The 12,678-nt window shown below is 41.8% G+C and overlaps 1 protein-coding gene across 1 annotated transcript in view; it reads left to right on the top strand.

The window, feature by feature from the left end:
- LOC107118845 (polypeptide N-acetylgalactosaminyltransferase 13) overlaps positions 1 to 12,678 on the top strand; it is a 233,140-nt gene that overhangs the window by 53,095 nt on the left and 167,367 nt on the right. The window contains exon 5 of the mRNA XM_015421224.1: positions 5,715 to 5,832. Within this exon, the coding sequence (XP_015276710.1) occupies positions 5,715 to 5,832 (118 nt within the window). The remainder of the gene's footprint in view (positions 1 to 5,714; positions 5,833 to 12,678) is intronic.

The raw sequence follows: 12,678 nt of genomic DNA on the forward strand, positions 1-12,678 counted from the left end.
GTGTGACAACCTCTACATCTCTTACCAGGTCTTAATACCCACTCAGAACCAAGTCCAAGATCACTACCCCTCTGTGGAGGTTCGTGGTTAGTAAAACCCACAGACAACAAACCTCCACAGACCTCCATTTTTCGGTCCATGCCCTCCCCCAGTTATGAACCAGAAGCTCTGCAGATCCTGTCAGCTTTCCCTCTGAGATTAATTTAAAAGCTGCTCTGCCACCTTTTTGATATTAATCGCCAGCAGCCTGGTTCCCTTTTGGTACAAGTAAAGCCCATCTCTTTTGTGCAGGTTTGGCTTTTCCCAGAAAGTTCCCCAGTACTTAACAAATCTAAACCCTTCCTCCTGGCACCACTTTCTCATCCACGCATTGAGACCTCTGATATGTGCCTGTCTAGCTGGCCCTGCGCATGGAACCGGCAGCACTTCTGAGAATGCTACCATTGAGGTCCTGGCCTTTAACTTTTTGCCTAGTAACATAAATTTTTCCTCCAGGACCACACAACTACATTTCCCAGTGTAATTGGTACCAATGTGCACTGTAACTGCTGACTGCTATCTAGACAGCATATGATGTCCACAACCTTCACACCTTGCCTTCAACATATCATGTCTCATGCCTTGGGCTCTGACGGTCTTTGGGCCAATCATTGACAAGTCATTTTCAACATGAATCTGGTCCTAGAGCCCGAACACTTAAACCACTACACCAAACTATTAACCTACATTTTCCTCCAGGACTGCCGGACTACATTTCCCAATATTATTGGTGCAAACATGCACCATGACTGCTGACTCCTACCCAGCATTATCTATCAACCTATCTAGAAAATGTGTGATGTCCTCAACCTTTACACCAGTCAGGCAAGTCACCCTGAGGTCAAAACACTTGTCACAGACCCCACTCTCTATATACCTAATGATCAAACCACCCACTACCAGAAGCCCTCCTCCTCCCAGCACCCCCATGGGTATCCTTAGTAAAGAGGGTATCGGTCAGTGGCCCAAGGAAGGGGTCCCTTTTAAGGGATCACATCTCTCCACCTCAGATTGATGTCCTTTGACCTTGAAACTCTCACTACACACAACAGCAGAAGAGCTGTCAGCACAGGAGTGGGACTGTTCTGGTACCTCAGCTTTTTCAAGTCAACAACTGTAGCCTCAAGGGAACGATCCTGCTCCCTGGGAACCATGAGTTCCATGCAGCGACCACACACCCACAATTTCCACCCAGTGGGTAGATAATCGTACATGTAGTACTCTCTGAAAAATACTGGATAGCCCGCACTCCCCAGCTAGCTTTCTACCTTCATAACTGGTTAGTAGTTTAAAAATACTACAATGATGCAGGGTCCTCAGGCCTGATCTCCAGGCTAAGAGCCACAGACCAAGAACCCTTTGACAAGAGCTTCAGCTTGCACCAAAGGCTCACACCTTTGCCTAGGAGGAGCCTTACAGTTCAGAGGCCCACAGTCTCCGCCTCCCAGCAGCAACAGCAGAGGGTGGGTCCTGCAGTCAGCTCCAGGCAAACAAACCTTCCTCAATGAACAGTAGACCAGAGAAAAGACCCAAACAGACTCAGACAAAAACACCACTCTCCAGCAGGTTGTAAGCACCCACTCACCCTCAAACTCTGTCCTCTTTCAAAGCAACCTCAACAAATGCTTCTCAGTGGTTCAGATTCAGCAGTTTGGGAATGGCAACCCTCCCCCCTCAACTCTCACCTTCCTAGCAGCTCTCTCCAGGGTTCTACATGTTATCGCAGGGGGTCACTCTGTTGAGAAGACCATGTTCAGCAGAATGATATGTTCATATGGTGAACTAATGTGTTGGTGTGGTGTTCATGACACAGCATTCACCGTAATTCACCCCCGAAAACTGGCACTTTGAGCTGCCCCCCCCCCCATTATCATTAATTGGGCCCGAGTTTATTGTAAATTCTTGGTTACGCTATTCTTTGTTGTGCCCTTTTTTATACATAGTTAATAAGGCAAAAATGGTAATCTTCTTTTTGTCTAGATTTCTTGTCCTTCATTTCTATTCTAGTATCTTGGCTGCAATCCTACGTTCTTTTGAGCTTGGTAGGCTTTGGTTTATATAAATATACGTAGGGTAGCAGTGTTATTTTTTCCCCCAGCAGCCGGTTTATGAAGTGGGCAGGGCCAGCCATTTTATGAGTTTGGAATCAGTTTCTTCTTCTCCTGGAAAAGATACCTTATTTGCAAAACCTTTCATATTGAACTTGAGTAGTCCAATAATAATATAGACAGCATTTACAAATCTTCAAGGAAACATTTTCCACACCTTGGTGTTGCAGCTGTTTCCTGGCAGGTTGAATTGCCAGTTGATGCTCTGATGTTGTGGCACCCCTTCCACAAAAGAGCATTTCTTTCAGGGTATTTAATTTTGAATTCGATTCTGACTTGCAAAAACATGTGTTTCACACTTCCTTTGAAAAGGGGGTGTGCAGCCATTTCATCATGTACTTTGTCAGTGACAGAACCTCCTCTTTTTAATTTTTTTGGTTTTTTTGCAAATGCACAGTAATGTTATAACATCATAACATTGTCAAAAAACAGTTGGATGTAGAATGGAGAAAAGCTCATTGTTGATTGGCCTTTAGGATTCCCACCATGAGGTGGGCGGTGTGGAGGTTAATTTAAAGTTTAAATACATGGCTTGCCACAAGGAGCCTCCATTTTGATCTGTGATCTTGGTTTTCACTATTGGCGGAAGTCTGGATTCTAGCCAGCACATTGGAAAGCTTTTGTGATGTTGCAATTCTCTGGTCTGCACTCAGTGCCCATGTATGATGGACCCCTTCCACTTCCCTCCCTCAAAGGCTAGATTTTCCCTCTGTTTTTCCGTCTTTCCACTGACTGAGCAGCCCTGGCAATGTGTTTTCTTCTAGCCTGAAGAAACTTTGGCTGTCCCACCCTGTCAGTAAGATATATTTTGTCTATTTGCTCAGCCCAGGAACCTTAGCATAAAAGTATGCTAAATGGAAATAATCCACATGTTTAGTTTCCATAATTTTCAAATCAATTATAAAATTTCATTATTTTCAAATGTTTAAAAGACTGATGTGTCATCGAAAACACACAGAGAGTGATGGGGAAGGGGGGGATGAAGAAATAAAACAAGTGTGAGGTGACAAAACCTACCCACAAAAACATAAAGTGAATAAGGAAAGGAAAGGAACTTCATGCATGGGCAATTGCACAGAGAAGGCTTTACTGAACCTCACTACTCATTTTGTCCCAGCGTTATAACACAGCAATATTATGTTAAAAAAAATCAGTGTCATAATGCAGTCAAAATTGCCCTTAAAAATCCGAATATTATTCAGTTGACTTGGGGAGGTAGGATGCAGGATGTACACACAACACATGGGTGGCAGGAAACAAAATTCAATTTTAGGAATTTCACACTGGAAAAGTGTGAGTCAAAACCAATGGGGGAGGAACTACAGGAAAAGTGGATCTGAAAAACAGGGCGACATGGCAGTAAATTCAGAGCTACCCCTGGAGCAGCCAAATGCTTTGTGGAAAGCTTTACAAATTTCATTGACTTAAGAAACAGTCTCAGGAAATGTTCTTTGTTTCCTGATAACTGCTGGTGTGTATGTGTTTGTTTAGAAACTGATCACATTTTGTTGGGATGGAAGGTTGCAGAAGGTGAGCTGCAGAGTCAAATTCATTAATGCTCAAGGGAAAAAATATATATTCATGATGATAAGGGTTCAGGAAATGATTGTGCTGATTTTAGAGTATCAAAATCTGCTGATTATGTAGTCATCTGACTTAAAGAGCTCAGTGTTTGAGCAGCCCCCGGTCATATTTGGAACAGAGCGGAAATAACTTGCAATGCCATTCATGAGCAATTTTGAGTCAGTCATAACGAACTGAACTTTTGGGGTTGGAACATAACAAATGGAGTAAGGTTGTGAGGGATTTTGCCTTCTTTCTCTTCCCACTGCAGGCCCCCTTTTCTCTCTGAGAATCTGTTCCTGAAGGCTGTGGAGCCTGAGGGGGAGGGGGACTGCAGCCAGAAGTGGAAAGTGACAACCCTCCCCCAACATTTTTTTGTGTTAGTCAAGCAAGAACTTACGCAAGATATGGAAGTGTGCTTTCTGCCAATGCCCCCATTTGGCTGTAGTTCTCTGTGCTGCATCCCATGCCATTGCAGGGAGCCTGGCCCTGAAGCAGGGATCCCCAGTGTGATGCCTGTGAGCATCATGCTGTCTGTCAGCACCTTTCCTGGAGCCTACCAAGTGTTTTTAGAAAGTGGGCTGGGTCAGGTGGGGCTTTGCCCAGCAGGGCTTCTGATTGGCCGTTGGAGATTTGATTGGCTGTGCAAATTATTTACAACATTGCTTTGACAGCAGCTGCCACCACAGCACAAGGACAGCACACCACAGCACATTTTGTGACAGAAGGTAAGCTATGCAGTCATTTTGTGGCTAGCTCCACTTCCTGTGACATCCATTTTGTGGCTGTGCCCACCACCCTGTGTCAGAATTCCAAAGGTTTGCACAGGCCCCAAAAGGTTGGGTATCCGTGCCCTAAAGAGTCACATTTTGGAAGCACAGAATGCTATAGTAAGAGGACAGCAGAAATACCTAGTGTGAACTCTCTGTGTTCGTAGTTCTTTAGGATCCAACCCAGGGAAAAATGTGCTCCTGAAATCTTTTTCTGAGAACAATAGGTTACAATAAAACTAATAATTCACTCAAACAAATTAATTCTGCATGTGTTTCCATTGTTTTGTCAGTAAATGGATACTGCAATTGAAGCTTTCTTTGTTAAAGGGAGAGAAAACACACATTTCCTTTTTAATAATCAAGAATAGATTTAATGTTTGGTTTCAATTTCCACCTATTTTTTAGTCGAGTGAGGTGCTACAAACATTCAGTAGTGTCTGGACTTAAATAATCATATAGTTGGGGAAAATCCAATATGTATCAAATGTATAATATACACACTTTGATAAATCAATGCAAAATAATCAATAAAAATCACATTATTAAGGCAGGTTAGTGCTTCCTCAGCTGTTTGCATGTGCACTCTTAAGTGAAGGTTTATGTCACCCCATAGAATTTAATCAAATCAGTGGAGGGAAAAACATCATTTCTTCATTCTAATATCTCCAAGATGGTGGTTTTAAATGTGAAGCCAATACATTTATTGCTGCATATACTTCTCTAACCAGATTTTAAAGAAATTAAGCTGGATTTATTTTTTTTAGAAGTAATGGATATTTGCAGTCAGTGAAACATTGACATTCATATAGAAACACCCAGTAACTAGATTTGCCTTTTCTATGGAACTCTGTTGAAGATGTTATATTGTGAAAGATATCAAATGCTTCCCACTTGTATTTAGTGTATGTTTCTAGATGTGGACAGCAATATTCCATTCTCTAAGCAATGTGAAGTGTAGTATTTAAGACAAAAGAGAAGAGACAATGGTTTTCAAAAAGTAATCTGAAGTGCATGCATGACTTGGCCAGGTATGAGACTTTTGCTCTAGACAAATACAGGACAAAAGCAATATACGCCTTCAGTTTATCATAAATAGATTGTGATTATTTCTGAAGCGTCTGGAAGATGTGTGCTTATAGTGTCACTTATTAAATTCCACACAATATCTTTCAAAAGGTTCTTTTCTTTGTTTTTGTATTTGTTTTTTGTTTTTGTTTTTGTTTTCAACTAGGACCCCTACTATGGCTGGTGGCCTATTTTCTATTGACAGAAACTACTTTGAAGAGATAGGAACTTACGATGCAGGAATGGATATCTGGGGTGGAGAGAATCTTGAAATGTCTTTTAGGGTAATTCACCATTTTACTTCCTTTTCTGACAACTGGCATGGTTATTCTGTAAAAATGTTGACACTTACAGTGGGTTCATTTTGCTCATTTTATGTAAAATGCAAGTTTTAGTTTGGTCATTTCCCCCCTTCCATTGCCTTCAATGTTTTACAATGTTTTAGAAATCTTTGGTACTTAAAAATATCATTGAGATATGCATAAATTGATATGCTGGCTCAGGTAATGAAAATGACAATTGATATGAATGAACAGTAAATATACAGCATAGAGAATGGTCATGCATTTTAAAAAAAAGCAGGAGCTTCCAAATGTTTTTGTAATTAATTCAGAAACTTATTAATGGGATTTCTTTTATCATGCTTTATTTGAGATTATGACCAGATCTTTGACTGGACTTCCTTTATTTAGAATGACTTTCAAACATATGAAAACAGAAAACTGATTTTTTAAAAAAACAAACAAAACAATATGTATGATGCCAGAATGTGATGAATGACTGAACAAAAGTGTGGTAGAAAAATTGGGATTGGTTGACCTACTTGCCCACTGGCAGGACAACCAGCCTCATGTTTGCTGCTTACAATGTGTACAACCTCATAAAGGCAGACCAGCCTTGCTGTGCATGTATTTACATGCATTTGCCCAGTTCTCATAAAAGGACGTAGATGGATTATGAAGACTGAGTATACATATGGTACACATGATGGGGGGGGGGGAAGTAACCAATCTATGCTCACATTGATGATACTGTACACACAGATGGGTGAGTATATAAGTAAGGGGCTTCCTTCAGCCAGAGCAAGTTGGAAAGGAATGGTTGGGCCAACTCATGGTTTTTATCATAGCTTTCTTTTGAAGAAAATACTGTTAATGTGTCTTTCCCTTACTGTAGTTAAGACTAGAATTCAGTAATATTTATGACAAATCGACATGATGCCAGGATAGAGAAACTTAACCAATATCAGTTTTTTCCTAGTGAACTTTCATATTGTTGACAAATGGATTAGTCAAAGATATATAGTTTATTTATTCAGTAAATTTTTATCCCAGTCTTCCTCTAAATAGCTCAGGTCTGTGTACTTCATCATTCTCCCCTTCTCAGCTTCATCCTCATAACACCCTGTGAGGTAGATTAGCCTGAAAAATAGTGACTGGTCACTTAGTCATTTTCCTGTCAGAGAGGGGATTTAAACCTGGGTTTGCCAGATCCTTGTCTGTCTCACTATCTACTACACCACACTGTCCCTCAGTTTTCTTATTGAGTGCTATAACTTGATAGGTTGTGTTAATTTTGTGTCTTTGTGCTTTGTCCTCTCTGACTGCCCTAATACAACCTGTGGTAGAATATTATCCAAGCAACTCATAAACAACCCATTTTCATCGGGACACAAGGGGTATATTTCAACATCATCTTAATTTTCAGGAGTCTGTAAACCATGTACTGTGTGAATGAGTGATATTTTGTAGTGTTTCTTATCCTACCCTTATACACCTCATAATAATACTAAGGGTTCTTCAAATGCATTTTCTTAGCAGCTCAGCACTGGTGAGAAAAAAATCTCTTATCTCCATCCTTGAACTCAGAAGGAGACAGATGTCTCATTTTCTGCCAGTCCTCTGGCACACATAGAACAATTGCAGGACAGAGTCGTGGTTATTGTCTTATTGTGGATTGTCTTGGGTTATGCTCAAAAGTAGCATGAGAAATTGAGTAGCCTCAAACCATAGTGTCACTTGACAAGCAGATCCTTTCCCTCAAAGGTCAAGCAGGAGAGTTAACTTGCCCAGTATAAGAATTCTTTGTGGCCAGAGTGAGACAGGAGGCCACCCCAGTCCTTTGGAAAGCCAAGGTCCTTCATTCACCACATACTAGTTGGGGCACTCAGTGGTGAGAGAAATTCTCATTGCTTCCAAGTGTGTCCCATCATGGCACAATTTGGATCGGAAAGACTTTTCCATGTAAACTTTCTGATTGGCTGTGGCATTACATGGGAATCAAAGGCATTAAGGCACAGTTCAGCCAAAGCTGAACATGTTCTTCAGGCCCATTTATATCAACTGGAAAATAAAACACATGCTCAAATGTCTGATTTGAAAGCAGTGGGGAGAGAGATAGTGTGTAGTGCCTAAGGACAGGTTCCCAACGCTTATCTACCAGAACTAGCAATGAGGAGGAATGGCTCATTTGTTCTTTAACAAGACAAGCTTTCTCCTCTCAGAAAATGTATCTCATCCTGCATCTTATTTATAGTTTCTCCTGTGCTGAAATGCTTCAATGGTTTGAGTTTATATCTTATTGTTTCTTTTTGCTAATGTTTTGTTGAGGTGGTTGCAGCACCGCATGCTTGCTACATTTAGAAAGGCATACAAAACAGTTTTATTCCAGAGACCACTTGATGAAGAGTAAATTGTTCCAGCAGATTTGGCAGTGTTTGTTTTGTGTTTGTGTGTTTCCTAAAAAATTGAGTGCTTTTTAATTTGCAGTTTGTGCATTTTAATCTGTGTTTTAATGTTGCTAATTGGGCGGGTACATTTTCAGTCTGAGTTAATGAGGCAGGATATACATGTTTTAAATAAATACATAATTTTGCTTACTTTACTCTTAAATAAACTTAGTAAATGGCATTTTAACATAGTTTCTCAAAAATGTAGAAAATAGCAAATTAGCCTTGACAAGGGAAATGTAGGTCATGTTTTGATGCATTCATAAGGTAGCATTGGAAATTATTTTTAAAAGCAAAAGAATAAAGGTCTAGTAATAATAATAGAACTGCGGTGGCTCAAGTGGTTAAGACGCTGAACTGCAGGCTGTGGAAGGTCAGTAGTTCAGCAGTTCGAGACCCAAGTGTGCCGCATGATGGAGTGAGCTCCCGTCTCTAGTTCCAGCTCCTGCCCACCTAGCAGTTCGAAAGCAAGAAATTGCAGGTAGATAAATAGGTACCACTTCGGTGGGAAGGTAACAGCGTTCCGTGCGCCTTGGCGTTTAGTCATGCCGGCCACATGACCACGGAAATGTCTTCGGACAGCGCTGGCTCTTCGGCTTTGAAACTGAGATGAGCCCCGCAACCCTAGAGTCGGACTCGACTGGCTTTCGAGCAAGGGAACCTTTATCTTAATAGAGAATGCAAGCACAAGACATCTTAATCACCCTAGATTATTTTACGAATTCTTGAATAGATCTAGGTATTTGTAATAGGGCAAAATTGTTCTCTTCAAATCTAATGTGGTACTCTACAGGTTGAACTTGATACATGAATCTTCCTATTGAATTGCTTAATGTGTGGTTATAAAATCTGGAGCATCCTACTATTGAATTTTGGTTGGACTTCACAGATTCATTGTTCTGTGAATGCCTGTCTGACAATAAACTTTATAAGATAAATATGTATTACTTTAAGAACAAGATGAGTGTTGCTATCTTTGTAGCATGTGTGGAAGATGATTAGAATGTAAATATGTACCTATGTATTGACACAAATAAGTAAGAATCAGCTATATAAAGGGGATATATGTGCAAGGACTCCTGCCAACCTAGCAATTTGAAAGCTAGAAATTGTGTGTAGATAAATAGGTACCGCTTCGGTGGGAAGGTAACAGCGTTCCATGCGCCTTAGGGTTTGTCACGCCGGCCACATAACCACAGAAATGTCTTTGGACAGCTTTGGCTCTTTGGCTTAGAAACAGAGATGAGCGCGCCCCCTAGAGTCAGATATGAGTGGCTTTCGAGCAAGGGAAACCTTTACATATGTGTAGGTAGAGTTTTATCCTTTGAGTCTGATCAAATGATTTGCAGATGTGATTAATAAAGAGTGATTAACACATGGAATTCACTGCCACAGGAGGTGGTGGCGGCTACAAGCATGGACAGCTTCAAGAGGGAATTGGATAAACATATGGAGCAGAGGTCCATCAGTGGCTATTAGCCAGAAGGTATAGATAGATAGGCAAGTGATGCTCTGTGTTCTTGGTGCTTGGGGGGGGGGCAACAGTGGGAGGGCTTCTAGTGTCCTGTCCCCACTGCTGGACCTCCTGATGGCACCTGGTATTTTTGGCCACTGTGTGACAGAGTATTGGACTAGATGGGCTATTGGCCTGATCCAACATTGGCTTCTCTTATGTTCTTAAGATGCAAGGATTGTGATCATTTCCAAGTTGCCTTTCCCCTCTGCTGGCAGTCCTTTCCACTCCCAGGAAAGTTTATTCCCAGGGCCGTGGTACCTATGTGGACTAATAACCAGGAGGCTTCAGTGGGGAGGAAGAACGGAGCAAAATCACTTTCTTCTCCCTTTTCTGTCAACAGACCTGTACTGATGGAAAAGACAGAAAGTGCCCTTACTTTCCTACCTCAGCCTTCTGATGCTGATGTACACGTGGCTCTTCTGCCCTTCAAATCATGTGTCAATCCCCTGTCACCAAGTTTTGAATGTTCAGAGTTGTAGCAACATCTAGTCAGGAGAGAATGTTGAATTCTGAGGGGGGAGGAGAAATTGAGAGTGAACTGACAACTCCAAAGTTTCTTCGGAAGAGAAAGAGTATGGCTGCTGAGAGGATCAGTGGGGTAGAGAGTCTTTCTCAGGTAGAGCAGACTGGTCGTTTGATTGGTAAGTTTACTAAGGGAAAGTAATCTTAATTAAGAGTGAGTCATCTTCTGAGGGAAGTAGACTGGAGACCTCTGTATGGATGTGACTCTGTGGTCTGGTATATTTGAAGGACATGAAATATTCTTATTCAGTGATTAAGTGAAACAGTTGTCAGTCAGGGTTGACAGTACATTTAAGCTTTGAAGTGATTTGGGTTATCTTGTATTTAAGCACACTTGTAGCAGTAATTCTCTGAAAAAGGAGGGGAAATCATTCTAAAGCTGTGATGCTATGTTGTTACAGTATATTCATACATCAGCTGTTTTTAAACATAGTGTTAAACCCTACTATGAAAGCAAATAAATAAATTTATTATTTTCTAATCTTGTCTCCTGTGCCTCAGTCACATTTACAAATAATTCATCATTCCTCTCAATAATAAACTCATATGAATGTAGCCATTGGAACAGAAACTGTATCATGTTACTAGGGGTGTGCTTTTGGATGTACCTGATCCAAAAATATACCTTGGAAACACCTTATTGGTGTTTTTTGGGTATATATTGGCATCCCAAATTTATCTGGGATTTTTTTGGGATAACTGGGAGGAAAATCTAGGGAAAAAACGGGCTATATTCAGGAATTACCAGCAAACCCTGAAAAACAACTGAGGGTCTAGAGCAGATTGCTCCTGCCGCTCAGCTGTTTTCAGGCTTTCTTCTGTGGTCCCTTTAAACAGGGGGTGTTTAAAAGGGCTGCAGAAGACAGCCCACAAAATAGCTAAGCCTAGGTGGGGAATGACCCTTCCTGCTGGCTCAGCTGAGGCTCTTTTGGGCAGTGTGGATTAAACCAGACAGCCTATAAAAGCCCACAAAGCAACTGATCCTGCGGGGAGAACTCTCTCTGAGGCTCAGCTGGTGCTTTCTTGGGCAGTTCAGTAAACCCCAGAGACCCTCAGCTGCTTTGCAGGCTGTTTTGGGCAGCACAGTTTAAATCAGACTGCCCAAGAGAGCCCCAGCTGAGCCTCAGAGAGAGTTCTCCCCGCAGGATCAGCTGCTTTGAAGCCTCTTTTGAGCAGTCTGGTTTAAAGGGACTGCCCAAAAGAGCTGCAGCTGAGCCCCTCTGAGCTGTTTTTTGCGGTTTTACCACTGCTCCCCCCCCCCTCATATTTTGCAGTATAGTTCTGTTGGACCTGAAAAAAATCGGGATTTCCAAAAAATCCTGGATTTGAATACCAGTCTTGGGATCTGGGTTTTTGGGGGATCCTGAAATTTTTCCGGGTCCAATAGACCTGAACCAAATAATACAGAGGGGAAAAAATCGCATACCCCTACACATTATTTTAAAAGCCATCAAAGGGCTATCTGTCATGAATAAAGATAAAGGGTTGTCACACCAACCCACATGACTATTAATCCATGTGGATCTCATGACTACAACAATAAATTTTCCCAAGATCAGAAAGGTCTGCTGGAAGGAGGGGAACTCAGGGAAGACCTGTGACCATGGGTATCTTCCACTGAGGGAATGTTGGATACAGTATTCTGGATGAACTTTGGTAATGGCAGAGCTTTCTGCTAGCACAAGGTTTCTTGTATCTGAGGGAAACTCTGCCATGACCAGAATGGATCCAAAAAATTTAGCCCACATGAACTACTATTTTATATGTATATCTGTGTGGAGAATATATTATTTCTGTCATCTTGTTTTGTTGAAGAGTGGTATATGATGCCTCTTTGGATCATGTGTGAGGTATGAAATCTAGATGAACAATATTTGTGTGTTTGATCAATAAAAAGCAGTTACAATGAATAAGGAAAGAGGAGGCACTATGCTGAGGTTAGTGAGGCTGTATCGACAAGCAACTATCCACTACTAGAAGGCAACATTTGCCCCCCAAGCCAGAAATAACGAGGCAGACACAAGTGTTGGGTTTAACTATAGGGCCACTTTATTAACTGACAACTTTAGCTGGAACCAACGGCAAGGGCAACACAGCATGCGGTATGGTCAAGGCCAGAGGTCGAAGACCCCTCCCTTACCTCTTCAATAGGGCGAGCACCCTGCCCCGGGTGGGAGCCCACTATAGGGGCTCCCACCCGGCAGGCTAGCCATGGCAGGACAACCCTGTAGCCCCATCCCCCAAGCCGCAAGGTTCAAAGAGAGGACCTAAACAGGGCTGTCCCGAAGGCAGTCCGTTTTCCCCGCCCCATGCCGCAAGGCACAAAGACTGTACTCACCGGACCCCTTAGTACCTAAACAGGGC

The sequence above is a fragment of the Gekko japonicus genome, unplaced genomic scaffold, assembly GCF_001447785.1.
Source record: "Gekko japonicus isolate JY-2015 unplaced genomic scaffold, Gekko_japonicus_V1.1 scaffold331, whole genome shotgun sequence".
Taxonomy (NCBI): Eukaryota; Metazoa; Chordata; class Lepidosauria; order Squamata; family Gekkonidae; genus Gekko; species Gekko japonicus.